We start from the raw sequence: 27,602 nt of genomic DNA, 5'->3' as shown, positions 1-27,602 counted from the left end.
GCAGAGGCTGGGAGAGGGTGACGCATGCTGGGAGAAGTCTGACGCTGCGAGGTTGCTGCTGGAAGCATGGATGTGAAAAGTGAGTCTCGGACAGAAGGAGGACCACGTTCCTGGGAACTGGAGGGACGCTGTCGCTGCTCTGCGTGCCTCGGGGCTGGGACAATCAGCACAGGGATCCCTGTGCGTCAGTGCTAGCAAATATGAGGGCTCTGATGTCACCGCACTGGGGGCAGCTGCAGGCTCTGCAGGGAGGGCGGAGGGTGAGGTCAGGGCAGCTCCTGGCAGGAATTCCAGGGTATGAGAAGCATGCAGACTGTCGAGTTAATTAAAGGCAAGCGGGGAGGAGGCCTGGGGAGCTGTCTCCGGTGGGGGTCCCCCCTGGTGAATTCCTCCTCCCCCCATCCCTTTTCACGATTGTCTTCTCAAACTCCCAGCACGGATTTCTCCAGGCTGGTTTCTCCACCTGTGGCCCTCTCTGCTCCCCCCTTGGCAGTGACGCTCCTGTTTGACCCTCTGTGCCTGCCCAGGGCCTTGTGCAAAGGGCGTTCCCCAGCCCTCCCAACAGTGCCTGGGGCCGGCTGGACAGTGCCAGTCTCACGTTATAAAGGAGGATCTGGAGGCTCAGAGAGGTTAGCTGACCTACCCAGGACACACAGCGTGTTTGGGGGTAGCGGCAAGCAAACCCCTGGTCTCTAGACTCCAGCCTGGAGCAGGGCCCGCTTCACTGTATGGCGGCGGTTCTCAACCTGTGGGTCGCGACCCCTTTGGGGGTCGAACGACCCTTTCACAGGGGTCGCCTAAGACCATCGGAAAACACATAGATAATTACATATTGTTTTTGTGACTAATCACTATGCTTTAATTATGTTCAATTTGTAACAACTGGGGGTCACCACAACATGAAGAACTGTATTAAAGGGTCGCGGCATGAGGAAGGTTGAGAACCACTGCTCTATGGCTTTGCTTTCCTGTTCTGGAAGGCTCCACCTCGGGGAGAAAGGGGGGCCGGGGGCAGAGACACCCCCAGCTCCCCAGTCCTGCCCCCAGCGGAGGGAATCTGGCTTCCGGAGGTCTTCATCCCCCAGCACTGAGCACCCCGAGGGACAGAACTTGCGCGCCGCTGTGGTGTGACCACAAGAGGGCAGTGGCGCCTGTGTGATGATCTGCTGCGGGTCGCGCTGGAGGCCCAGGGGTGGGGAGGGGGCTCACCCTCCCCCTGTTCTCAGAGCGCCCTCCCCAAGAGTCTCATCGGCTTTGAGTCGTTCCAGGGTTTCCTGAGCTGGGGCTGGGCTTGGTGCTGGAGGAGCCCCCATCTCCCACGTTGGACACTCACATTCTGCCCCAAGTTTAAATCACTGGAGCCCCTCACTCCCACCTCCCGGGGCCTGAGTTCCGATGGAATCCACACTGGGCACCCCCTCTGCTGCTCTGTCCTTTAGTCCTTCCCTCCCGTCCTGGGGATCTGAGCATTCTGAGAGAGCAGCCCCCACCCCTGCTCTGGGGACCAACAGACTTACTGGATACCTGCTGGGGACGCTGGGGACGCTGGGAACCTGTGAGGAGGAGAATGGGGGGGGGGAGTGGACTGGACTCCAGCCCCCTCTCCCTTCCCTTTGGAGACCCTCTAATATCAGCTATTTTGAGCTTTTTCTTAAGATTTCTTTTGAAGAAAGTGTTGCACTGCGTGAGTGGAGGGAAGAGGAAAAATTTTTGCAAACCATTAACCTAATCCTTTCTCCTCATTTTACAGATGGAAAAACCGAGACCTGGGGCTGAGACTTGTCTGACCACAACCTTCGAGAAGAGCAGAATCAACCCTGGGACCCACCAGGCCCACCAGGCCCACCCCACATAGCCCTGTGGGCATATGGGCTGTGTGTGTATGGGGGGGAGGGGGGAGGGGCCTGGGGAAACTTGTGACCGTCAGAAACATGATAGAAGTTCATGAAACCCTACCAGTGAGAATCTGTCACTCATTTAACAAATAGTAATTGAGCACCTACTATGTGCCAGGCACCCAGGTACATGGATGCAATAGTGAACAAAGGCCCGGCCTTCAAGAAGCTGGCACTTCTCTCTGGTGGTGACGTCTGGAGAGGACGCACGGAAATGGCACCTCCCCAGGGGAAGGCAGGAAGGAAGCACCGGCCAGCTCGGACCTCAGTGGCCGAGGAGAAATGTGTGCGTATCTGCCACATCTTTGCCCTTCAGTGACACTTCTGTCCATGCCAGCGATCTTTCTGGCCAGGAAACCATCTGCGTGTGCCTGGTGGGGTGAAGGCAGAGGCTGAGCGGGGTGAGTCCTCCATATACTGCCATGTCGGTGGCCAGGAGGTGGCCCAGAGGTGTGACCAGGGCACCGCCGCCCTCCACGTCAGCCCTAGCCACGGGAGCAAACGGAGCCCGGGCTCAGGAATGAAGATCTTACAGACTGAGGGTGTCACCCCATTCCCCCCGACAGCACCCACAGGACGGGGGTCGCTGTGGTCACCCTCTTGGAACAAGACTCCTCAAATTATTGTTTTCTGTGAATAAATTGCCTTTGTGTTAAAAAAAAAAAAAAAAGCTTAAATTCTAGTGGGAGTTCTGTTTGCTCTGTGACAAAGCAGCCATGGCAAGATAGATGATTGACACCCCCCACACACACCTTTCCAAGCTGCAGTCGCTGTGCCCAGGCGCCACCTCCTCCTGGTTTGTCCCTTTTTCCTGGTGCCCCTCATCCGTCTCCTCTGCCTCCTCCAAGGAGCACCCCGACAGGCGCAGGCCTGGCCCTGGGGCCGCGGGGCCCAGCACTGACAGGCTGTGCACCTGGGCGGCCAGAGAGGGAGGAGCCGCGGACGCAGTGCTGGCGCCCAGGGAGTCCCTGTGCCGCCACCCCAGGAGGAGGACTGGCCATCAGGGACCGCCTGGGGCCACAGACCTGGATTCCAGCGCGCTCTGCCCCCGCGCTCTGCCCCCGCGGCAGAGGGAGGGCAGAGACAGGGTTAGGTGGGAGGGGCGGGAGCCCGAAGGCTTCCCCATGTCACTGCCCCACAGCCTGAGGGCAGTCCCAGGCCTCCAGGTCCCACCCATCTGTCTCTGTTGACGGACCCCCGGGCTGGGCCTAAATGCCACGCCAGGAACAGCAGGCATTCCTGGGCTCCCAGAGAAGCCTCTGAGGCCGGGCCAGTGGGCTCTTTACCCAAACACACAGGGAGGACTCGCAGTCTAGAAGGTTCCCTCCGTAGGCGGATCAGATGGTCAGCGGGACCCAGTCTGAGGGGAGACAGGACCCTGCCCTCGGGGAGCCCCAATCTGAGGGGAGACAGTTTCAGGTCATCAAAGGTCTCTGATAGGAGAGTCTCTCTCTCTCTCTCTCTCTCTCTCTCTCTCTCTCTCTCTCTCTCTCTCTCCCTTTCTCCCTCTCTCTCTTCTCTCTCTCTCTCTCTCTCTCTCTCTCTCTCTCTCTCTCTCAGAAACACACACAGACACATGCAGACAGTCAGAAGTCTTAAAAACACTGTAGTCCAAATCTCCATAAATGCCAAGAACACAGTCCAAACTCCAAGGACCACAGAAACCCAGACTGGCTGACGACTCAGGGGCGACGTTGAGGCTGGGCTGCCAGGGGTGAGGCTCAGACCTCACCTGAACCCTGGGGCTGGAGACGGCCGTCCTCACCAGTGGACGAGTCCTCAGCTTGTGCGAACCAGCAAGGGGTGGGGGCCTCCCTTCCTGGAGCTGTTCCCTCCCAGCCTCACAGGTCCCACCCGTGGTCTGGTCTGGCTGCTAAGAAGGGTCTGGAAGGACCACACACACACACACACACACACACACACCACTGTGGTGACTCCCAGAGCCCAGGGCAGAGGGGGCAGACCTTAGCGTCTTCCCGGGGTGTGTCCCGTTGCCCTTGTTTAGGCCTCCATGCTGGGGAGGGCCAAAGGGTGGGCAGGGAGGGGCCCGGCATGGGGCGAATTCCCATGACAGGCGGAAAACATCCTTCCTTCATTTGCATGATTCTAGTCACTTTCGTCCCATGAAAACGGCCACTCCAGTTCGTAAACACGGAAACAAGAGGCTATGCCTTGGAATTAACGCTGCAAAGGAGCCAGAGAGAAGGGAGTGGTGCTGCGTGAACTGGGGGTGTGGGGACCCCGGAAGTCAGCTTTTCTAAGGCTCTTTAAACTCAGACCCACTGTCTTCCTCGAAGTCAGTCCCTCTGGACGCAGCGGGATGAAGACGTGATCTCTGTGACCGTGGAAGCTCACAGGGGCGAGAAGCCGGCTCCGGAGGGTCGGTGACCTCCGTTGACGGGGAGCCCACTTCCCGTTTGAAGGTGCCCTTGCCTCCACCAGGTGAAGGGAGCGGGGGGTTGGATTGTGAGGCAGCCAGGTCCCCTGCCCTCCACCTGGGCACAGCAGGCCCTGGCACAGAAGGTGGGGCTCTGGAGCTTGAGTTTCCAGTACACAGCGCCCAGAGCCTTCCCCCCGGAGGCTGGGAACTCCTGGGAAGACGGTGTCAGCGATGAGATCTTGCTCTGAAGTGGCTCCATTGTGCTCCCAGGCGGCGCCAGCCAGTGGGGGGTGGTGCAGGGAGGAGCTGTGTTCTGAGCCACTGAGTAACGAAGGGGCATGTGGCCTGGGCACCGCCTGGTCCCATTAGCAGGCCTGCCATGTGCCTCCGGCCTTGGCATCTCCCACGCGGGGGTATGGTTCAGCCAGTCCTGAGCCCTGGGGGGCAGCAGGAGGAGTGTGTGGCCTCCGGCTACTGTCTGGTGCACAAACAAGATGTTTATTCAGTGAAGACGAGAGGAGAGGCTCAGGGATGAAGCTGCTGGTGCCCAACCCTTCCTTCCTTCTCCACCCGACACCACACACACTCAGAGCTGCCCCAGGGTCCGCAGCCCAGGCCTACACCCCAGACATCAACACCAAAGGGCCCACAGACACACACACACACACACACACACACACACACATACTCCATACAAGGGGGGGCCCTTGTGGACGAGGCTGTGTTCACTTTTCTGATATAAAATCTTCCTAAACACACACACACACACACACACACACACACACACACACACAGCCTTTGTGTTTTAAAGTCAATTAATTAATCCTGGCAAAACACAGAGTTAAAGGGATGGCCCTGGTCCAGGGGTGTCCCAGCCGCTGCCAAGGCCAAGACGGAGAATTGGCCTCAAGAGGGAGGGAGGGAGGGAGGTGGTAGCTGGCGGCAGGGACCGGGCATGCAGGGTGCGCTTGCCAGGGTTGTGGTGTGGCACAGCTGGGCTGAACAGACTGGGCCTCGATCTTGGATGCTGTCCTGGAGGCTGAAAGGACAAAGGGCCTGCCTCCCGGGACTCAGGAGCCAGGCTCCGGCTCCCATGCAGACTGAGCAAGAGAGTGGACCATGGCAGATGGACTCCTGGACAGATGGGCTCCTGGAGGGCGTCTGGGGCCCCGAGGGCCTTGAGATGCAGCGTCATAGACAGCAGCCTGACCCCAGGCTTCTTAGAAAAGCAGACTCTCCAGGCCAACCCAGACCTGCTGGTCCAGTTGCACATTCAAGTTCTGGAGGTGCTTCTCTGGAAGCTTCCTGGACTCTGGACGGGGGTTTCCTGGGGGGTGAGGCATGGATGATGGCATCACTCCTAGTAGACTCCACTCCTGAGCCTGGAAGACACTTCCCAGCCTCTAGGTGAGGCCACACCTCTGGTCTCTCATATGGATTCATCCTTTCATTTTACAGTTGTTTATCATGGCACCTACTAGGCACCAGGAGACAATAATAAGCAAAAACCGACACAAGGCATGGTCCCTGCCCTCTGGGAGCTCTCGGGCCAGTGGGACCGACAGACCAGACCTCCCTGACGAAGGCAGCCTGAGCTGCACTTGGGAAGGTCACCTTGGTGAAAGGCGAGAGAAGCGTATTCCAGGCAGAGGATGCAGCAGAAGCCGAGGCCCTGTGGTTGGATGGAGCGCGGCTGGTTTGAGGACTAAAGATCAGTGGCTGGAGGCCAGAGGGTGGGACGCCCACTGTATCAGATGAGACTGAGACAAAAGTCTCCAGTTAGTCGGAGTTCCAGGTACTGGCCACACCCTTGGTGAAGTTCCAGAGAATCCTAGGACATGAGAAATGGAAAGAACCTTGGGCTTCATCCAGGCCAATGGTTTGCACCTGGCTTCGAGCCTCAGTTTCGTCGTGAATTAACTGTAAAGGTGATCTTGGGTCATGAGTTTGTTATCTGAGAAGCGTTGGGAGTGCAAGAAGTGACCATACTTTGCCTAGGCTGGGCGTAGCTCATGAAGACAATTTTACTTAGGACACATGTTAGGCTGCTATTCAAAAGAAACCCCCTGCCCTAGCCAGTTTGGCTCAGTGGATAGATCATTGGCACTTGGACTGAAGGGTCCTGGGTTCCATTTTGGTCAAGAGTGTGTACCTTGATTGCAGACTCTATCCCCAGCCCTGGTTGGGGTGTGTGTGAGAGGCAACCAATTGATGTGTCTCTCTCACACTGATGTTTCTCTTTCTGTCTCTCCCCCTTCCACTCTCTCTAAAAATAAATGGGGAAAAATATCCTCAGGTGAGGATATAAAAAAGAAAAGAGAGAGAAACATCCAAATATCTTGCTTAAACAAGAAACACTTTCGTTTCTCTCTCTGAGTAGGAGGTGCAGAGTTAGTGTGTGGAGAGCCAGGCATCTTGCCCCTTGTTGCTCTGCCACACTCAACACACGTCTTCACATGGTCCAAAAGGGATGCTCCAGCTCCTGCCATCACATTTTCACCCGCCATCACATTTTCACCCTCCTTCCCTTTAAAGACATGATCAAAATATTTGTTCTACCTATCACTGCTGTTCCTATATCATTGACCCTAACTCAGTCATGTGGCCACTGCTAGCTGCAAGAGAATCTGGCATCTGTGTAGTCTTTTGCTGGGCTGCCATGTGCCCAGCTAAAAAGTCTATTGCTATGTAAGAAACGGGAGAGTGAATATTGGGGGACCACAGGGGATGATTCATAGTCTGAAGGTAGAGTTGGAGCCAGGGCACCCAGCCAGGTCTCTCCAGGATTCTCCTCTTCGCCTTGAACTCCTGGCCTGCTTCAGTGAGTTCATCAGGGTTGGGCTCCATTCTGCCCCACAACTCACCCCTATTCTCGTCGGTTTCAGGAAGTCAACGCAGCCTGTGGAGGCTTTGGTAGTGTAGGGTTACAGTCATGGAAGGCGAGCCGGCCCTTGCCTGGGCCCCATCACGCCCCATGCTGAGTTCTGGGAGAGTTTCTGGAAGGTGAGTAGGACAGACTGGGAAAGAGCTAGGTTTCCACTCCTCACACTACTTGTCACAGGTACTCCTTCTGCCCTCACTTTGGCGGGAGGGGCCAGTCTGCGTGGGCAGTGGGCAAGCGGTGTTTTCATTACCTGCTCCTGAGCCAGGACCAGGGGTGGTCCACAGCCAGGTAAACAGCTGGCAGCAGCAGTTGGAGCGGCTGAGGAGTCCTTTCCCACCAGATTGTCTGACCCTGAGAAGGCCAAAACCAACACCAGCAGACTCCGGGGGCTGCATCCCGCCCACGGTCTGGGCTCCTCACCCCAGCCAGCTGCTGGCAATGGCTCCCTCCCTGGGCCTCTGCCTTCCACTCTTATTTTCTCGGACAGAGACTGTGTGAGTGGAATGGGGATTGCAGGAGATGAGGGTTTCTCAACCTCGGCACCATTGGCATTTGGGGTCAGATCGAGGGGACTGTCCTGTGTGTTGTAAGATGTTTAGCAGCATCCCTGGCCTCTACCCAATAGGTATCAGTAGCCCCAACACCTCCTCCCCCCCCCCCCCCGCCCAGTTGCCAGGTGTTTCCTGGGAGAGGGGGGCAGTCAACCCTGGTTGAAAACCACTGGTGTAGATTGAAAATGTCCTGATTTACCAAAGGAGGAATATAGGGATGGGTAGAGAGGGAGAGAGGAAAAGAGTGAGAGAGAATGGGGGGTGTAGGGGGAAGCACAGAGAAACAGATGGAAAGAGAGAAAAGAAGGAAGGAGAAATACTGAGAGAAAATGAGACAAAAGAGAAAATAAATAAAAAGAGAGAAGCAGGTTCAGAGACAGAGTGAAGGCCAGGCCCTGGGCGGCCGGGGCAGGCAGGCAGGCAGGTAGGTAGGCCCCAACTATTGTGCTGAAGTCTGGAGATGTAAGGGGACTGCACAGGAGCTGGCGTGGAGCACAGCGACCATCTCAGAAGTCCAGCGTGTGGTCAACATCGAGGTCCTGGCACCCCACACCCAAGAAGCCAGGCCGCAGAGCAGTTTTCAGGGATCAAGCTCCTCCCCGGTCTCTGGCCAGGAAGCTCTCAGTGAGGTGGGAATTTGAATGTGGGACCTCCCCACACTTTCTCTAAGCCTCAATTTTCATCTCCAGAGAATGGGTCATTGCTGAAGACAAGGCACGGGGCACTGACCATTTTTATCTTTTCTCTCCTAAAACCCCACTGAGATGATCGTGATAAGGCATAGCCCACAAGGACAAGAAGAGATAAGTTGTAGAATAGTCAGCAAAATTCTGGAAGCTGTTAAGGAGTGGATAGTTATGTGGTTTGGCAGAAGCGGCACCTTAACTGCCTAGAGAGGGTGGGGGAGGGGTGGGAGGCTGGGCAGACAGCAAGAAGAAGCAGGTTGCTTCGGGCTGTTGCTGCACTTAGAAAGGCCAGGCCCCTTTGAAAAGGGGGGTGCAGGATGGGGCTGAGGAGGACTGGTTGGAGGTGGGTAAAGGCAGCCATCACCCAGGTCCTCCCCCACTTCTTACAATCAATGATTCTCTGTCATCATTGAAGTTTCTCCCTCTCCCTCTCCCTTCTTCCCTGAAATTAATAAAAAAATATTTTTTTTTAAAAAAAGAACATCCTGCCCTAGCCAGTTTGCTTTCCCCACCTTAGCAGAAAATGGACTGGCTTAGCAGCGGAGGGGTTAACACAGCTGAGACAGGGAACTAAGTGCAAGTCTGAACCAAATGATGTTTCCCTGTGCTCTTCCACACTGGGCATCAGAACATTGAAAACAGGTTTATATCCCCCAGCGAATTCTTAGGATTCTCTCCAGGGAAACTGGCCCAAAAGAACAGTCCTACAACCCAGCTGGTGTTGCTCAGTGGTTGAGCATTGACCTATGAACCAAGAGGTCACGGTTCAATTCCAAAACAGGGCACATGCCTGGATTGCAAGGGGCGTGCAGGAGGCATCAATCAATGATTCTCTGTCATCATAGATGTCTCTGTTTCTCCCTCTCCCTTCTTCCCTGAAATTAATTTTAAGAAACACAAAAACACACATTTTAAAAAAAAAGAACAGTCCTGTCCTAGCTGGTTTGGCTCAGTGGATAGAGAATCGGCCTGCAGATTGTAGGGTCCCGGGTTCGATTCTGGTCAAGGGTATGTAACTCGGATGCAGGCTCCTCCCCAGCCTGGGCCCTGGTAGGGGCTCCTGTAGGAGGCAACCAATCGATGTGTTTCTCTCACATCGATATTTCTCTCTGTCTTTACCTCTCTCTTCCACTCTCCCTAAAAAATCAATGGAAAAATATCCTCAGATGAGGATTAAAAAAAGGAATGGTCCTACAAAGACTGACATTTAGGGGTTTCTCAATTTAAAATGTTGGCTTGCCACCAAGTCCAGTAGGCACAAGTCCTGCTCATATAATAACCAGAGCCTCGGTCTTAAATATGAATAGACAACTGAGCATCACTGGGCATTGGAAGAGAGGCATCCCTATGAAAAAGAGAAACCAAAATAAGCCAAAAAATCAAACAAACAAAAATACAAAACCAATAACAAAAAACTTAATTCGGAGATAATGCAGAAAGCAAAATTCTTTATGTTTCTTTGAAATAATTAATATTCTCAGAAAGAAGAAAAATACCACAACCTTTGAAACAAGAATAGGATGCTATGAAAACTAATATTCACAGAATGAGAAATAGTTCTCGAAAATTAAAAACACAACAACCTATATAGTAATCTTGCAAAAAATATTTAATCTGAACGAACCCATGATCTAACTTCCAGCCTCAGTCAATACAGGGAGTAGAATGAATTAAATGACATCATGAGGAAGCAACTAGCAAATCCAGAATGTAGAATATTCTACAAGACAGCTTACCAAGACCCATAAAGTATTAATGTTGTAGGAGAAATAAAAATATAGAAAAATGGAGAACCAAGATGGTGGCTTAGGTAAACACCGGTACTCACCCATAACCACATCAAAATTACAACTAAAATACAGAACAACCATCATTCAGAACCACCTGAAATCTGGCTGAATGGAAGTCTTACAACTAGAGGAGTCAAGAAGAAAGCACGTGGAGAGTGGCAGGCGGGGTGGAGGCACAGGAAGAGCTGGTCTGGCACCTGCATGCGGTGCTTTTTAATCAGGAGGGATATCCCCAAGGCCTCCTGTGAGACGAACCAGCCAGGGCTCAACAATAAAGATTTTTAAAAAGAGATAGGCCCGCCTAGCTGGTTCTGCTCAGTGGATAGAGCGTCGGCCTGCGGACTGAAGGGTCCCAGGTTCGATTCTGGCCAAGGGCACATGCCTGGGTTGTGGGCTCAATCCCCAGTAGGGGGCATGCAGGAGGCAGCCAATCAATGATTCTCTCTCATCATTGATGTTTCTATCTCTCTTGCCCTCTCCCTTCCTCTCTGAAATCAATAAAAATACATTTAAAAAAAATAAAAATAAAAAGAGATAGGAAAACTATTATAGATTTTAAAAAGACTAAGGAGACCTAACAACCAAATGAAACTAAACAGGATCCTGATTCAAATAGACCAGCTATAAAAGAAAATTTGGATACAACTGAGACAATTTGAGTATGGACAGGATAGTAAAGATATTAGGGAATTATTATAATTTTTCTTAGGTCTGATAGTGGTGGTGTGATTATGTAGCAGAGTGTCCTTAATTTTAGGATCTGCAGGCTATTGTATTCCAAAATCAAGTATAATGTAGCCTATGGATTTCTTTCAAATGATTCTGCCAAAATATACAGGCAGTTAATAGATAGATATATAATGACATTGTTCAATCTAGTTCTGCACAATCTCATACAGTGGCTACTAGTCATTTGTGACTACTATTGACTTTAAACCACCTGAATTGAGACATGCTATGAATATAAAACACACAGTGGATTTCGACAACAGTAAAAAAAAAAAGAAATATAAAATATCTTATTAATTTTTATGTTGATTGAATATAGAAATTTTATTTTGAAATAAGTAAAATATGAAAGTTAATTTCACCTGTTTCTTTTTAACTTTTTGATGTGATTGCTAGAAAGCTTAAAATTACATTGTGGGTCACATTCTACTTTTAGTGAACAGCACTGACTTAGATGGTGGGGAAAGAATGTTAAGTATACTATTTTATTTTCAACTTCTCTGTATATTTGCTATTTTCTTAATAAAAACTAGAAAGAAAAAGAAATAAAATAAAGAGTAAAAAAAAGTAGAGAATTTTTTTGAACAATAGGAAAGTTGAAAGATAGTTTAGAAAATTCTCTTGAAAGTAGGATAAGAAGTCAAAATTTTAGGAAATCAGAGAACCAGTCCAGGAGGTGCAGCTCAATAAGATAGAACACAATAAGCACATATAGGAAGCTAAAGGGCATGAGCTTGTAGGTTGAAGAGCTCTGAATAAAAAATTACACTAACCAATGCACTGGGAAAGAAAGAGATTGTAAAAAGTTTCCAGAGAGAGAGGGAAAGAAAGAGAAAGAGAGGAGCAGGTCACATAGAAAGGCCCCAAAATCAGAATATCACTGAACTTTTCCATAACCACACAGGAAGCTGGAAGACAAAGGGAAAAAATGCTCAAAATTCTGAAGTAAAACATTTCCAACCTAGAATTAGATACCCAGCCAAACTATCAATCAAGCTTGAAGGTTAAAAAAAAAAAAAGACATTTTTAGATATACAGGGTCTCAAACATTTCACTTCCCTTGCATCATTTATCAGAAAGATATTGGAGGAAGTGCTCCATCAAACAAAGAAGTAAATGAAGGAAGACAGAAGGCATTGGACTGAAAAATCAGGGACTCCAATGTAGGAAAAAGGCAAAGGGAATTCCCAAAATGAATGGTGAAGGGGCACTTTAGGATACTAGCTAGGTAGCAGGCCTTGAGAGTAGCCACCCAGCCAGAAGCAGCAAAATCAAATTCTCCAAGGAAAGACAAATGGGACTGATCGATTACTCCCCCAAGAGGAGTTTTACAATCATAGCAGGGAGTTTGAGAATTAGTGACAAACACATACAAAACTAAGCAAATAAAAAACATGGCAAACAAAATCTCATGCCAACAAGAAAGTGTAACCCAACTACATCATGTGATATTTACTCAGTCATATTTGATATAAACACCAAATTGAAATCTAACCATAAATTGAGGTCTAACTATATTGGGAGGATAGAAAAAGAACTATGTGGGTTGTGGGTGGAATAGAGCCAGTCCTCATATTTTGTTGGAGGAAGATAATCTATACTAACTAACTAAACTAAGATAAAAATAATAATGGGATAAAAATAGATATGTTATTTAGAGAAGTGGAGGAAAAGGTAAGAAGAAACAGTTGGAAAGTCTGAAAGAAGTTGCCTCTGGGGGTTGGTGATGGGGAAGGCTGAGGCGGACAAGTACTGTTTTCCGTTACCGTATGTGTAGTATCATTTGACTTTTTAAAAGTATTTATGTATCTATCACTTAGCTAAAAATAAAAGTTGAGTAAAAGATAAAAAGAAAGCCCAGGTCATCCAGGTCAGGGCAAGTGACTGCCCAGAACTGAGAGTCATTTCAAGTGTCACTGCCTGTCAGCGGCCTACGTAAGCTCCTCCGGACAAGGCTAGAGGGAGCTTTTTTGGAGAAAGCTTATCCTGCCTACCCCATGACTCATAGGTTCCCATTGTTCCTGCACCCCTGCCATTCTTCCACGTGGGGATGTGTGTGTTGATGTGTGGGGTGGGACAGAGGAACTTTCTTGTGTTCTTTGTTTACTGTGCGCCTCACTCCCATCCCCAGGGGTACAGGCTTCCTTGCCAGGGACCAGGTGTCAAGCATGGGGCACTGCGCGCTGAGAAGGAGAAAAAAAAAAAACAATCTTAAAATACCCGTCTGCCTGCCCATTGTGGGAATTCAGAATCATGTGGTTGAGCAGGACCTATAAGATCAACTTGCCAACGTCTCCAGGAGGTAGACAGCGACCCTTCGCCTGAGCACTTTGCATGACAGGAAGCTCAGTTCTTCAGTGGGACACTGTTGGGGGTCAGGGGCAAAGTGAGGGGCACATTAAGGTCTTTGGTGGATATAGGCTTTTGCATGGGCTGTTCCCATGGCCAAGGCCTTTTGGGTGTCAAGGAACCCCCTAGTTATAAAAGGTGAGGGTTAATGTAAGGATACAGCTTCCAGGGGCATCAGAGCCTGACTAGTCCCTTGTCACTGACTCTCTCGCTATGTATCCGCTTTATCCTCCTACTTCTCTCTGCACACCTTCTTTCTCTCCCTACTCACTGCCTCACACATGATCCCGAATGCCTGCCACCACTCCCACACTTCCCTGCCCTCCAGGCACAGCTCCCCACAGCTTACCGGCCCACTCTCTCAATAGCTTAATTTAAATGCCTTTTAGCATCTCATCTCATTGGTCCGTCGAAGTTCAGGTTTCCTCTTCTGGTCCAATCAGTTTTGCCAAGGTGGGTCACATGGTCCAAAGACGGGTACCTAGGAAGGCTGTTCCATCTCCAGGAAGGACTGTGGGTAGGGAAAGCATCTGAAACTCCTCTCCTATACCACCACCTTTCCCTCGCTCCCACTCCACATTCTCCCGTGGGCGCTTTCAGCAGATATTCAGCAAGTATCTTCAGAAAGGGCACTGGAAGCTTGAAGGTGGAAGAACCAGGCTCAGATTTGTGACTTTGCACAAGGCACTGGCCCTCCACAGGCCTCAGCTTCTTCCTCAGTAGCATGAGGGGAGCTATGTTTTCAACTAGCTTGGGAGCTCTCAACCCTAAGAGAACATCAAATCATCTAGGGAGTTTCTACCAGCATTCTGGTAACTGGCCTCCCTCCCCTCTCCCACCCCCTTTCTGCTGAGATTCTAATTTCATTGGTTGCTTTAGGATCTGGGTGGCACACCCCAAAAATGCCCCAGTGAGTCTAATCTGCAGCCATATTAGATTATCACTAATATTCAATGGCTAACCTGTACTTGCCTCATGAAAAGTGCTCAATAGATTCTCCTGGAAGGAATAAGTTCCCTGCAGCTGTAACAGTTGGCTCCATGTTGGGAGGTAGGTTTTGGGGTACCGGGGAGCTCAGAAAGACCCTGGAAGGAGGGTGTCCTGCCAGTTAGGAGGGATCTTTGGAGATGAGCCAAGCTGGGTTTCCTGGAATGGCTGACTCCTGTGGGGCCCGGAAGTGGGATGAGATCTTGAGGATCTGAAGTTGGCATGGAATCCTCCCATGAACCTGGCAAGTCAGTCAGCCCGCCAGCTTTTCACACGGAAACAGGAACCATATTTCTCCTTTCACTAGGTGGTTGGGAGGATTAGGGTAGACAAAGGACTGGAAAGCACCAGTGAATGTAAAGAATTGGCCTAATCTCAGGTAAATCCCAGGTATATCGATACCTAATGTTTTTCTGAGGGGGCAGTAGAGGGAGGGCCCCAAATTGTCAGTCTGACAGTTGTCATGGAAAATAACCGCCATCCAGTCATAGTTCACATCCCTGGAACGTCAGTGAGTCATTGCTAAGCGTTTCCTAGCATGAAAAGAATGACAATAATGTACCCGTTATTCCTATGAATAGTTAGTTACACGGAGTGATGCCGTGCACCTGACGTGCTAACCTTTCAGTTACGTATGGTCCTCACTTTTCCTACGAAGAGACAGCAGGGCCAGACAGGCTAAGTGACTTGCCCAGGTTTTTAGCTGTGAGAGGGCCGAGCCAGAATGTGAGGCAACCCAAGCACAGTTACCCTACCTGCTCACTGGGGAGACGGGGCAGACACCCATGAACCATCTAGAGAACAAGCCAGCAGCCACTAATGGAAAGTTGCCTGCCAGGTAGAGAAGAGCAGGGCAAACCTTGAGGGGGTGGGGTGGGGGCTGCTAAGAAGGTCTTTCTAGGTCAGTGTAGAACCCACTCAGCCAGTCGAGGGGCACGAAGTAATGACTCCTCATTAACTAATGTCTTGGGGTTGAGAATTGGGGGTGCTACTGTGAGGGCTCTTTCCATGGTAAGAATCAGGGACCATTTTAGCTCAAGGAAAGCAGAGTTTGTGGCCAGGATTCAGCAGGTTACCTCAAGGAAATCCAAGGTGAGACCAGCACCTCCTTGCAGAGAGAGGCCAGGGGCCAGTAAGGTGTCTTCTCTGGTGTTTATTCTTCTCTTTCTCTGTCTTTCTGAACCTGTTTCCCTCGGTCCCTCTCCCTCTCTCTTTGGCCTAATGCTGCTCACATTCACACACGCACACACCTACCTGCCCCATCACCCAGGATCGGACTTGCATCGCTGTCAAATGGCGCGCCCAACCTCTCCCAGCTGCTTCCCCTAATACAATCTTTTCTGGCTGAATCCAGCCATGGCATCTGCTTCTTCGAGAACCTGCACTAACACTGCAGTTCTGTGTGGGTCGTTAAGGATCCCCAGGGCCAACCCCACGTGACCTCTTCTTCCACCTTCTGCTACGAACACACACAGAGAGGATGAGAATGGAAGAAAATGAACAGAGAAACACTTCGCCCCGAGTCCCCTTGTAAAGCGCCCAGCACAGAGCCTGTCACAGCAAGCGGTCAATAAAAAGTTGTGTTTGCTAGAGATCAGCATGACCAGTGGCTCGCAAGCCCAGACATCCCGGTGGCCTGCAGGACAATGCTGCCCTGAGGGGAGGGCCTTACTGTGGGCGATTCACTGCAGACAACTTCGGGGAGGATGCTGAGGTGGGGCTGAGGGACGCTGCCTCTCCAGCATCACTTCTGGCTCAGGCCATGGATGGGCGTCCGTGTGGAGTCGCCTCCTCCCCTGCGCTGGGGGTGGGAAAATTCTGGAAGGCCTTAGACTCCCTCAGGTGTTGACTCATGTCAGGCATAGGAGCCTGTGTGTCGGCAGGTGTTTTGCTCAGAAATTTGATCCTTGCAGCCTTAGTCTGTATTCCCAACCCACCCAATCGCTCTGATCCAGTTTCCAGACTGTGTTTGCCAAGAGGTCTCCCCTTTGGTTGTAAGAGCGCCCAGCGGGGTGGGGGCCTAGCTTAAGCCACAGTGAGGGTTGGCAGAGTGGACGAGGCTTTGTGCGGCCCGAGAACTCCAGCTGAAGGCAGAAATGCCTTCTACACAAGCCTGCGGTCCCCCTCTGCCTCCACTTTGGAGAACGACCCAAGAGCTTGCATGGACACATGTGAGCATGTACCCGTGTAACCTGCACACTTATTCCCCTCCCAGGCAGCTCCCACGGGCCTTGAATCCTCACCCCAAGTCAACACTGACCCGAGGGGCTCAAAAGAGTTTGCAAGTAAAAACTTCATTAAATACATTCCCCCTGAAACCCAGACACTGTGTCTCCTTTCCAAGGTGGGCAAGACCTCGCTGCCCCACACACTCAGGCCCCACAGCCAGTGTGGAAGGTCAGTGCGGTGACATCCTGGCCCATGTTTAGCATCTGGCTCTCGGGGGAGGAGAGAAGCCTAACTCGAGTGCTCACCATTTCTGTGGTGTAAATGCTGCCATCATGGCTGATGTTAAGCTACCAACATGATGTCCCCGAATGTGAAGGTAGGGGGAGAGACGCAGTAGTAGCATTCCATCGTGTAGTATTTCCACCGTAGGCCTACAATAGGTATAATGTCCTCAAAGGCACAGGAAATAGTAACATAAGAGTAATTAGGAAATGATGAGTTTTGAGTATTTACCACCTTTGTGCTTAATGCAATTTAATTGTATGTTTATACGATTTAATTTTTAATGCAACCAGCTTGTACAATTTCTGAAACTTGAATCGCTGGCTCTCGTGAGCTGGTCCGAACGGGCTCCAAACCACAGGTCGGAACCATCTCGCTGGAGTGAACTGCTGAGGGTGGGAGCCCAGGGAGTGGAGAGACAGAGGTGAAGGCCTGACCGCCTCATTGGTAATTGTTCTTCATGTTTCTTCCTCCTCAGTCACCAACATCAGGTGTTCTGGGCAATCTGAGAGACACTCCTCAAATACAGGCCATTTGCACTGAATAGGGTGTGACGTCAGCACCACACAGAGCAGCTCCGCTGGCCAGGGGTCAAGTGAAGGAATGAACGAATGAGGAGGAAGTTTACTGTAACTGGAGGTAAACATGGGACCCGAGTTCCGAGATCCCCAGCCAGGTATTCCCCGGAACCTGGGAGTTTCTGGCTTTTGCTCCAGACCTGTTGAATCAGAATTTCAGAGGTGGTGCCCAGGAATCCCTTGCTGATTCGTGGGTAGTCACCACAGGGCTGGGATCCGGCGATTGGTTCACCTCATTGGTCTTCCAGATGAGGAGTGTTTGGACCGTGGCCAAAGTCACACAGAAAGCTCAGGTGGTGCCTGCGCCCTGGAGCAGGAGAGCCTCGCTCCGGCAGGTGAAGCCCGGAGTCCTTAAGACTGTGATTAAACTTAGCTTGAAATCCTAGCTCTAGAAATCATCTCTATATAAATATGTAAATACATATACCCCTCAGAGACCTAGCCTTTCCCCAGGATAATTAGCAATTCCAGAGGCAGCAGAAGATAGTAGCCCGGACCTGACTAATGGCCACAATGTCAGGACCTCGGGCAGGCGAAAGAGAACATCTTCTTAAATACGTTTTTATTGGTTTTTAGATAAAGAGAGAGGGAGAGAGAAACACCGATGAGAGAGAGAGAAACATCAATCAGCTGCCCGCTGCATGCCCCTATTGGGGATTGCGCCTATAACCTGGGCATGTGCCCTGACTGGGAATCGAACCCAGGACCTCTTGGTCCATGGGATGACCCTCAATCCACTCAACCACAGCGGCCGGGCAAAAGATAATGTCTTGACCTGAGTTATGTTTCAGTTCTGAGCCCCAAGGTCGAATGACCCCCTGGCTACTCTCCCATGAGACCAGACCGAGAGACCCCAAGAGCCCTCAGAGCTGTCCTCCAGACCTGAAGCAAGATCCACACCCTCACCTCACCTCCGACCAGTCAGCTCCCAGCACCACCTGAACCCCAACCCACGGTGTTGTGCCGTTGCCCTACACAACTGTAGCCTCCTCCCCACCAGGGAGGTTGGGCTTTGGAGTGTTAGCTTTCCGTTCCACTGCTAATGAAATAGCCAGTGTTTCTCCACTGCAGTTCTCGTGTGCAGTTTGGCCCTGCTGCTGCGGGTGCACAAGCTCTCTCTGTTCCATAGCACAGGCTCGTATGATAGCTCACAGTCCGGGCTAGTACAGGCTCTGGGTTCTCGGTTAGAACCCAGGCTCTGCTTCTCACTGTGTGGCTTTGGGCAAGTTACATGACCACTCAGAGCCTCAGCTTCCCCATGGGGATCGTGACACTGAGCTCAGCGTGGGGGGATTAAGTGAGATCGTGGGCATAGCGTGTCCTGGTCAGTGGCAGGCGTGGCTATGTAGGCACGTAGCTAGGTGGCAGCACGCCCCAGGCCTCCAGCACTGTTTAAACAGCAGAGGACCTGAGACCCCAGAGTCGAAGGGATTTTGATGTCTCGAAGGTGAAAAACTTGGATCTGGTGGAAGGAGTCAGAAGATCTGATGGCATTTGGTCTCAACTCTGTCTCTTCAGAGAGTCTGAGTGTCAGGGCGGTGAATGCTGTTTGCGCTCGTGTCCCATCCCTCGGTCCTCTTCGGACGTCAGTGTGGCCACGTGGACAGCCCACGCGTGCAGGTGTGCTGCCGACTCCTGCTGGAGTGCCTCGGAGCCTCCCTGCTAGTCCACCTCAGAGCTTCCTCCAAAACCCGGCAGAAGGTCGCCGAGCTCAGGGCGAGCCCAGCCAGTGTCCCATTCTCTCTCGCTGCTTAACAAAACAGCACAGAATGTAGAGGCTTAGAAGGACACCAGGCCTGACTGCGGCGCGGCGGTGGCTGGGCCCGGCATCCCGGATGGCGCCCTGGCTGCACGTCCCCTCTGCCGTGGCTCCTGCACGAGGCTGGTTTGCTTCTTCACAGCAAGGGTTTCCTGCATGTGGCTGGCTGCTCCGAGAGCAGAAAAGCAGAAGCCGCCGGGCCTTTGTGATGCACAGAAGGCCACTTGCACATTATCCTGTTGCCCCAAACAGTCCCAGGGCCGCCACACACAGGGGAACAGACTCCATCGCTAGCTGAGGGACTGACCGGCCACTCTGCTGACCAGAATGTGGGGTGGGAAATACTATCGTCGTCATTGATGACACGGTCGGTCACAGGCAGCCCGGGTGGGGGGAAGGAGGGGATTGTGCCCCTAACCAGTGGGGTGGGAACTGGTGGGTAAATGCAGGGTTCTGTCCCTCAGAGGGACAGTCCTGTCCTATAGCAGCAGGTTTTTTAGGGGACCGCCAGCAGGAGTGGGCCCAGATGCCCACAGTGGACTAGCTCAACAGTGCCCCTTAACTGCCTGCTGCTCTTTGCCCATCTTTCTCTCTCTCTCCCCTTCTGCTACTTCCTCCAAACATTCCCAGTTCTGGTCTCAGGCCTTCCTTTCCTGAGAAACCAAACCAAGACACCCCATTTCTTTGTTTGCAAAAGGCCCCTTGCCCGGCCGGCGTGGCTTAGTGGTTGAACATCGACCCATGAACCAAGAGATCACAGTTCAATTCCTGGTCAGGGCACATGCCCGGGTGGGTTATGGGCTCGATCCCCAGTGTGGGGCGTGCAGGAAGCAGCAGATCAATGATTCTCTCTCATTGTTGATGTTTCTATCTCTCTCTTCCTCCCTTCATCTCCGAAATAATAACAACAACAACACACATTTATTTATTTTTTAAAAGAAAAAGAAAAAAGCCCCTTAACAGGGCTGTAAAATGGCTCCCTGGGCTGTGGAGTAATCTGGGAATGGATGTGAAAGGGCTTTGTAAGCCGGCCCCTGGGAGCTGAGGTGAATGGCCACTTGGAGCACAGGCGCCCAGAGGGAAGCATGGACACTAGGGCCACTGACGGGGGCTGGGGATCCCGCCCCCCCAGGGGCCTGGGGGCCACTGGGATGGTGAGAGGTGAGGACAGAGAGGTGTGGGGAAACACGAAAGGGGTGTGTCAGAGGTACTTTCTGGGGTGTGGAGAAATAAGGTGTGCTGTGTCCCTGTCCTGCCCACCACGTTCAGGTGACTTAGCGAAATTAGGTGACTCATCAAGCCACCGCAGCCTGCGACAAGGCCCCTTAACAACATCCACCCGGCTTTGCTGGAACTTGCCCTCGTGGAACAAGCCCTGTGGATTTGGCCTCTGCCCCGGGAAGAGAGGGACTGAATTACCAGCAAGAGCTCAGGCCTCGGGCTCATTCACCTCCATTTGGTAAACACAGAACAGCTGAGCCTCCCTCCGTGCTAGGCCCAGAGGTGGGGATCCCAAGGTGAGCCAGCCACGTCCCTTTCTCTCTGGGCTCCCCGGAGGGCGGGGTGTGAGGCCTGGAGACAGGAGCAGGAAATGGCAGAGGCAGCAGGCTCCCTGTGGGAGGTGCTCTGGGCTGGGGGAGGGACATCGAACCCAGAATTTGGAAGGGAGGCAGTAATGGTGGAACTCTTCCCAGAGGAGCTGATGTCCACCTTGAATCCCAACAGGTCTTAGGGCTTAGCCAGGAGCGGGGAGGGCTTATTCCTGGCAGAGGAAACTGCGTGGCCTTGGGGAGGCCTGGCTCATTTGAGAAACTTCACTGTGGCCAGAAAGAGGTGGAGGAGGGCGGAAGATGAGGCTGGAGAGAGGTGGGCCGGGAAGAGCAATGGGAGCCCCCGGGAGTCTGAAGCAGGAGAGAAAGGGGTCGGGTTTGAGTTTAGGATGCATGCCGCTGGTTGCAGCGATGGCCAGGTGGAAGGGAGCCCAGCTAACGGGGCTCATTCATTCATTCATTCATTCAACAAACATCTGTGGCGCCCCCCCCCCCCCCCCCCCCCGCTAGATGCTAGGTCCTGTGTTGTGTGGGGATCCAGGTGAGGGGCCATGGTGGCCTGGACGGTGGCCGAGATGGAGAGAAGGGACAGGGAGGTGAGGAGGCACTCTCGCTGTTACACAAACGCATCCTGGGAGCTCCCAAACTGGCATCCGCTTCCTGGACCAGCTGTGAATGAATTTGGAAACTGGGGACCGATTATTTCAGGGGTGGAGCGCTGATTGGCAGGGCTGAGCCCACACTTCAGGGGCCCACAGCAGCGAAGCTCTGCTTCCTCCTCCTGTCCCCGCACTGCCCCCCCCCCCCCCCGACTCCGGGATGCTTCCCCCAGTCGGTCTGAGGATGCCAGCACTGGCCCTCGCCAGTCAGGGGGTGAAACCCAGGACTTCATCAGTCCTGGCAGGGAGCAAAGTGACTCCTCCAGGACCACAGGGAAGGCGGAAGCCCAGCTGGGACACAGCTTGTGCTTCTGTTTCTGTGCTTTGCACCCCCTCAGCCTGCAGACTCAGAGGGTGGGAACTGTCTCCTCCATCAGACTGTGGTTTGTGAGCGTGTCTCCCCACTCAGATTAGGAACTTCTGGGAGGCGGCATGAGGAATGGTAATGCAAGTCAAGAAAGCTGTTTTGCTGCTGCTTAATAGTTTGAATTTGCAATAATAATAATAATAATAATACCTGGTGTGAGGATTAAAATACAAAATGGAGAAGATCGAAAGATCCTTGAGAAATATGGACAGGATATAAATACCAAGCACAAACCATGAAAAATGGCCAGAAGTGAGAGCCAAGGGAACCAGACCAGAAGCTCCACGAATGCAGGGGTCTTGGTCCATTTTACACCTTTGTTTTTCCAAGTGCCCAGAGCAGAGCCTGGTACATAGTAGGTGCTCAGTGAACATTCTTTGAAGAAATGAATGGGGTGATGACTGTGGAGAGCAGGGTGTCAGTTCACTACGAGGGCAGGGAGGCTGCTGGGATGTAGCAGGGAGGGCCAGGAGCCAGGAGGCTGCTGGGAGCTGGCCTGCTGGAGTGGGGCTGTCTGCCTCAGAGCCCCATGTACCTCTGGGGTTGAACAATGTGCCCATGAGCCTGCAGGCCTCTTACCCTGATCCCACCGACCTGGGTTATGCATCTGGAGGCAGTAGAGGGAGTCCCCCACCAGGGTCCTCTCCCTTGACTCCTAAATCACCTTCCATCCCTGACAGCTCTGCGACATGCAGAAGACTCTCCTATGCTATGGACCCCTCAGGAACTCGGGGTGCCTCCCAGGCCACACCCTCTGCTCCGGCTGCTGTGGCTCCCTTTTCCAGACCTTTTGCTCAGAAAGCTCCCATCTAATCTTAGCCACCGTGGCAAGACCACACCTCCACCCCAACCCCCCGTTTGGGCCTTATCACCCATAAGCACAATTCCGTGAAGCTGTGCCCCAGGAGTCACTTCCGTAACTACGAATGGGGCTGAGTAACCTGAGCCACAGGGAAGTACACACAGAGCTGTATTTGTCAAAGGACTCGGTGAGATGGGCAAGTGCAAAAGAAAGGTAGTGCTTAGTGCGGCGAAGTTACAAAGGAGAGAGGGGGGTGGGGGGAGAGGTGGAGGGATTTGGGCAGAAGGAAGGATGATATAAAGCAGTTACGAATTGGTTGGTATTTTAAACAATGATCCTTGGAAAACACATCTACAACCTGATGAAAAATGTGGCTCACTCCTGAAACCACAAAACTTTTCATGTTTTCCAACAGACTCAAAACTGAAGCTGTCCCGCGTGGTGTTGGGAAGAAAGCCCCGGAACTGTCATAGAAGGTGCCGACCTCAGGGACCCGAGCCGGCTGCGTGGGTTTGAACCCAGGCTCCCCACCTGTCCAGATCTTGCACAAGCACCTTCAGGGCCTGTTTCCTCGCCTGTAAAATGGGGATGCAACACCCACCTCTCTAGCTGTTGCAAGATCAAACGAGTTCATGCACATACGACTGAGTCAGAGCTTGTAGGACAGTGCTGGGCAGACCGTCTCATCACCCCCAGCTTCCTGTCCCCGGCTCCATCCTGTTCTTGGAGCCCTTCCCTGTCCCCACTCGGACCTGCCAGCTGTCACCTCCTTCAAGGGTGTGCTCTGCCCGCCTCATCGTAGGTAGCCTGTCCTTCCCCATTGCCTACCTTTCACTTTTTCTCCCTCCAGACCCCCCAAGTCTCCTTGTGACCCCGAGGGTGTCCTCAGCCCTTCCCCATCTTCCCAGACTGCCCCCGCCACCTTGCCCTCCACCCCTAGCCCCTCCCCCACCACAACACAAACCAGGCTGGGCTGTCCATCACATGTTTTATTGTAAAAATGTTAAAATAAATTACATCTGACATCATTGCCGGTATGTACAGACAGTGTGTGTGATTCCAGGTCAGCCAGTGACACCCCAACAAGGTGGGGTGAGGGAACGAAGACATATGAAAACATTTCACAGAAAAACAGGGCGCTCCTTCTCACCCCACTGTCCAGCCAGCACATCCCTCAGCTACAGGATGAGTGGGGGTGTGGACACACGTGTCCATCGCTGTCTTCACATGTTGGGTTCTGACCCTGTGTGGTCCTACAGTATCAGAGAAGGGGCTGAGAGGCAGAGAGGGTGTTGGGGCCAAGGGTGATCACTCACCTCCTGCCGGGCATCCATCGGCCGTGACGGGTGCCCTCCCCAACTCTGCTCAGTGCTCCTCCCCCCGACCCTGCGTGGGGACTCATGACCTTGGCTGAGGTCACCAAGGAAGGCCCAATTGAGTTAGGGGCTTGGAGGGGGAACACTGAACATCCCAACCCTGGGGACCCTGCTCTTTCTCCTCCTCTCTCCTCAGGCTCTAACGCCAACGACAGATGCCAGGGATATAAAAACAGCAGTTTATGTAAAAAATAGCAAACCATGCAGGGCAGTGGGCCGGCCCCAGAGTGTCCATCATGGAGAACCTAGGAACCCTGCCAGCCCCACCAGACAGTCTGCGTGGTTTCACATTATCTTTAGCTCCTCCATCACATCCTTCACACATACACACACATACACACACACACACACATGCACGCACAGGTACGCTGGAGGGAGGAGCTTGATTCACATATTTGGCCATTCCCACTGCTGAGCCAAGAGCAACCTGGAGAGCAGCGAGGTCCTTGTTCTGGGCACAGGGAGACGGGAGTGGGGCAGAGCTGAGCTGGCTCCTGCAGCTCCCTGGTCACCAGCTCCAGGAGCCCAGCCCCAGAGGCCGTGGCCTGCCCCTTCGCTTCCTCCCACCACTTCCCTGGAGACAGAAAGCCCGCATCTACCGTCTGAGACAGGGACTGGCCTCCCAGCGGGGCACAGTCCCCAGTGAATCATCAAGATCTAGGACCTCAGCCCGCATGGGACTTGCTCCCACAGCAGGAGTGTTTATCTCTTCGCTCCCTCCCCGAGGCGGTCTCTGCCCCACAGTTTGCAGAGGGGCCAGACAGGCAGACAGGGGGATGGGGGGGTGGGAGGGGGGGGGCGTAAATTCTTGCCCCAGGCAGGGCCCTGCTCCTGCAGAGGCCTGAAGCGCCCAGCCCCCACCCCTCAGCTATACCTCCTGCAAAGGCAGGGCCCACCCTCTCTCCGAAATGCATGCCAGGTCAGTGCGGAGCACACAAGCTCATTAATACTGGTCAGCTCAAGTGGCCTCGGCCCGCCCTCAGAGAACCGTGTGACATTCTCAACCGCATGATGGCGGAAGGCCCACGCAGTGCAGGCCTCCTGGGGGTCAGTCCTGCCAGCCCACCCGTGCCCGAGCCATCGAATAAACCAGGTGTGCTCAGGACAGACGCCTCCCACCGCCGGGGTGCCGCTCAGCCGAACAGAGGCCCTGTCCTGGGCGCCACGCTTGGCAGGCAGCAGCTAGCCGGAGGGGAAGGCAGGCGAGAAAGGCCCCTGGCCCCCCACTCCCAGTTCCAGGGGTCTCAGGCTCGGCAGGAAGGCCCAGGATGAAGGTAACGGACGCCATCAAAGGTGGAGTGGGGGGCCGGCCCCCCCTCACGTGCCCCTGGGGCAGTCGGCCTTGTTGTACTCGTTCATCAGCTGTTCGTAAGGCACAGAGAACTCCGACTCGGTGCTGGTGAAGGTGGACTCGTCCGAGGAGGGGAACTCGCCCAAGGCCAGGGGCGCCTGGGCCTCTGCCTCTTCCTGGGGCGGCTCCTCGCCGGCCAGGTTGTCCTCCAGCGAGGACTTGGACGTCTCCTCGTCCAAGAGGCCGGTCTCCTCGTTCACGAAGGTGATGTTGGGGTTCTGGAAGATGAGCGGGTGGTAGTCCTGGGCGTCCCACGGCTCGCCCTCCTCGCTGATGCGGTCCAGCTGGTTAGTGAACACCTCAGAGGTGGGGGAGCTGCCTTCGGGGGGCCCGGCCCCAGCCTCCTCACTGGGGGCCCGCGACACATGACCTTTGCTCCTTAGCGTCTGAGACACCTCTTCCAAGCTGGGCACCCGGTTCTTGGAGTAGAACACCAGGGGTGCCAGGGAGGCGGGGACGCCTGGCAGCCCATCCCCCTGAGGCCCCGGGCCTGGTCCCAGTCCTGGTCCCGGTCCCGGTCCAGGTCCAGTTCTGGGCCCCGTCCCCGGGCTCCTCTCCCCACCCCCGCTCGTCTTCATCGCCTTCTTCCCAATCTGCTTGATGAGGTCGTTGTAGGTCTCCTCCTTCTTGGACAGGAAGCTGAAGATGTTGACGTCCTTGGAGGCGGTGCCGCCCGCCATCTGCAGAGCCTTTTTGGAGTGCGGGGAGCTCTCGAAGGACTCCTTCCGCCGCCGCCGCCGCTTCTTGATGGCTTTGTGAACCTCCACAAACATGCTCACCTTCCAGTTGACAAAGAGGGACAGCCAGGCCAGCCCCAGGTAGATCCAGAGCTCCACGAAGTAGCGGTACAGGGCGTGGTAGTTGGCGCTGGGGTTCACACCTGAGGACAGAGCAGGAAGCCCAGAGGGTCAGGAGAGGGTGTGCGGGGCCCGGGGACCCTCCAAGGCCACAGCCTCTGAGAGTGGGCACAGCGCCAGAACACAAGGGGACGCGTGAGAAAGGCAGGAGGCCTGTGCTAGAAGCTGGCCTGCCCCAGGCGCCTGCCTGAGCCACAGTTTCCTCCACTGCCAGCCGTCAAGAGAGTGGTTTACTGGGCAAGGGCGGCTGGAGGGAGAGGGCGGGGCGGGGAGGCTGGTGCTGGAGCCAGCACAGGGCAGGGGCAGTCCAGAACGTTTGCCTTTCAGTTAGCCACCCCTACCCCTACCTGTGCTGTGTTCTTTTTTGGAGTATTTGTTACAGTTCAGCTAAAACTAGGATGGGAATTAAGTGAGGCAGCTCGGACTAGTTTAATGGAAATGAGGCTGGTGGTTGGGCCGAGGGCTATGAGGTGCTGCTAATCTCACTCAGGTCTTGGGCACAAGCAGGTGTGACGACAGCCAGGGCACGCACTCAGAGCCGGGCCCGCGCTTAGCGCTGGAGGACAGTAACTCATTTTAGCTCCGCCACCCTGGGAAGTAGGCGCTATTAGTTTTTGTTTTTTTAATATACATTTTTATTGATCTCAGAGAGGAAGGTAGAGAGAGCGATGAAAGAGAATCATCCATCGGCTGCCTCCTGCACGCCCCCTACTGGGGATCAAGCCTGCAACCTGGGCATGTGCCCTGACCGGAAATTGAACTGTGACCTCCTGGTTCATAGGTTGACGCGCAACCATTGAGCCACGCCGGCCGGCTGTTTTGGTTTTGTTAACCCGTTTTACAGATGAGGACACTGAGGCAGAGGTTAGTGTCTTCCTGGAATGAGAAAGGGCTCCGATACCCTCCCGTGCTTCTGCAGCACAGGTTTCTCCCTCACCTGTGCCGGGCCCCAGCGGCTGCATATGGCAGGACTGTGCCTTTGTCTAAATTTATCTCCCGAAACAGCAGGCCCAGCTCTGCCAGGTCAGAGGAGTGTCCAGGCCTCTCTTTCCTGTTCCTCCCCCGCGCAGCCACCCCCTGCCAGCATTCCGAGTCTCCACTTACAATGGGGCAGAGGGTGGTGACCTGCCCCTGCCCCTGCCCCTGGAGCAGAGGCTGAGGTCGACTGGGCAGGGCAGCAGGCTTTGGGGGAACAAATGTGGTGTCAAGAAGATTAAGAACCAGGATGCTGGGCAGGCCGCAGGCACAAGTACTAGAGTGACCGAGCGGCCAGACAAAGGGGCCAAAGAACCTTATCTCCCGCCCGGATTACGTAGGAAGGGGCGGGAGGGAGTGCCCGGGCCCCAGCAGCCTGGGAGAAAGCCTCTCTTGTGTTTAAGCTGCCAGTGGAGAGAGCAAGTTTCGGGCCTCTGAGCCAAGCCCCTGGGACCGCTCCCTCGGCTCCTATGAAGGATGACAGCTGTGACAGCGAGGGGCCTGGGCAACAGGCAGAGACCTGCAGGCGGAAGGTCCACCCGTACCGAGCGCCCCTAAGCTTGGGAGATGGACACGCACTTGCCTTTCCCAGCGGCCAACCTGCTGGGAAGAGACCAGATGCTAAA

At 53.5% G+C, this 27,602-nt stretch overlaps 1 protein-coding gene and 1 long non-coding RNA gene across 2 annotated transcripts in view; both read right to left on the bottom strand.

The window, feature by feature from the left end:
* The window catches only part of LOC132237366 (uncharacterized), a 109,033-nt gene that overhangs the window by 7,278 nt on the left and 74,153 nt on the right, over nt 1-27,602 (bottom strand). The window lies entirely within an intron of this gene.
* KCNK5 (potassium two pore domain channel subfamily K member 5) overlaps nt 23,392-27,602 on the bottom strand; it is a 35,114-nt gene continuing 30,903 nt past the window's right edge. The window contains exon 5 of the mRNA XM_059701792.1: nt 23,392-26,024. Within this exon, the coding sequence (XP_059557775.1) occupies nt 25,111-26,024 (914 nt within the window). The 3' untranslated portion in view covers nt 23,392-25,110. The remainder of the gene's footprint in view (nt 26,025-27,602) is intronic.

This window comes from Myotis daubentonii, chromosome 6 (assembly GCF_963259705.1).
Source record: "Myotis daubentonii chromosome 6, mMyoDau2.1, whole genome shotgun sequence".
Classification (NCBI taxonomy): Eukaryota; Metazoa; Chordata; class Mammalia; order Chiroptera; family Vespertilionidae; genus Myotis; species Myotis daubentonii.
Note: the sequence above shows the minus strand (reverse complement) of the source record. Positions and strands in the feature narration are given on the sequence as shown.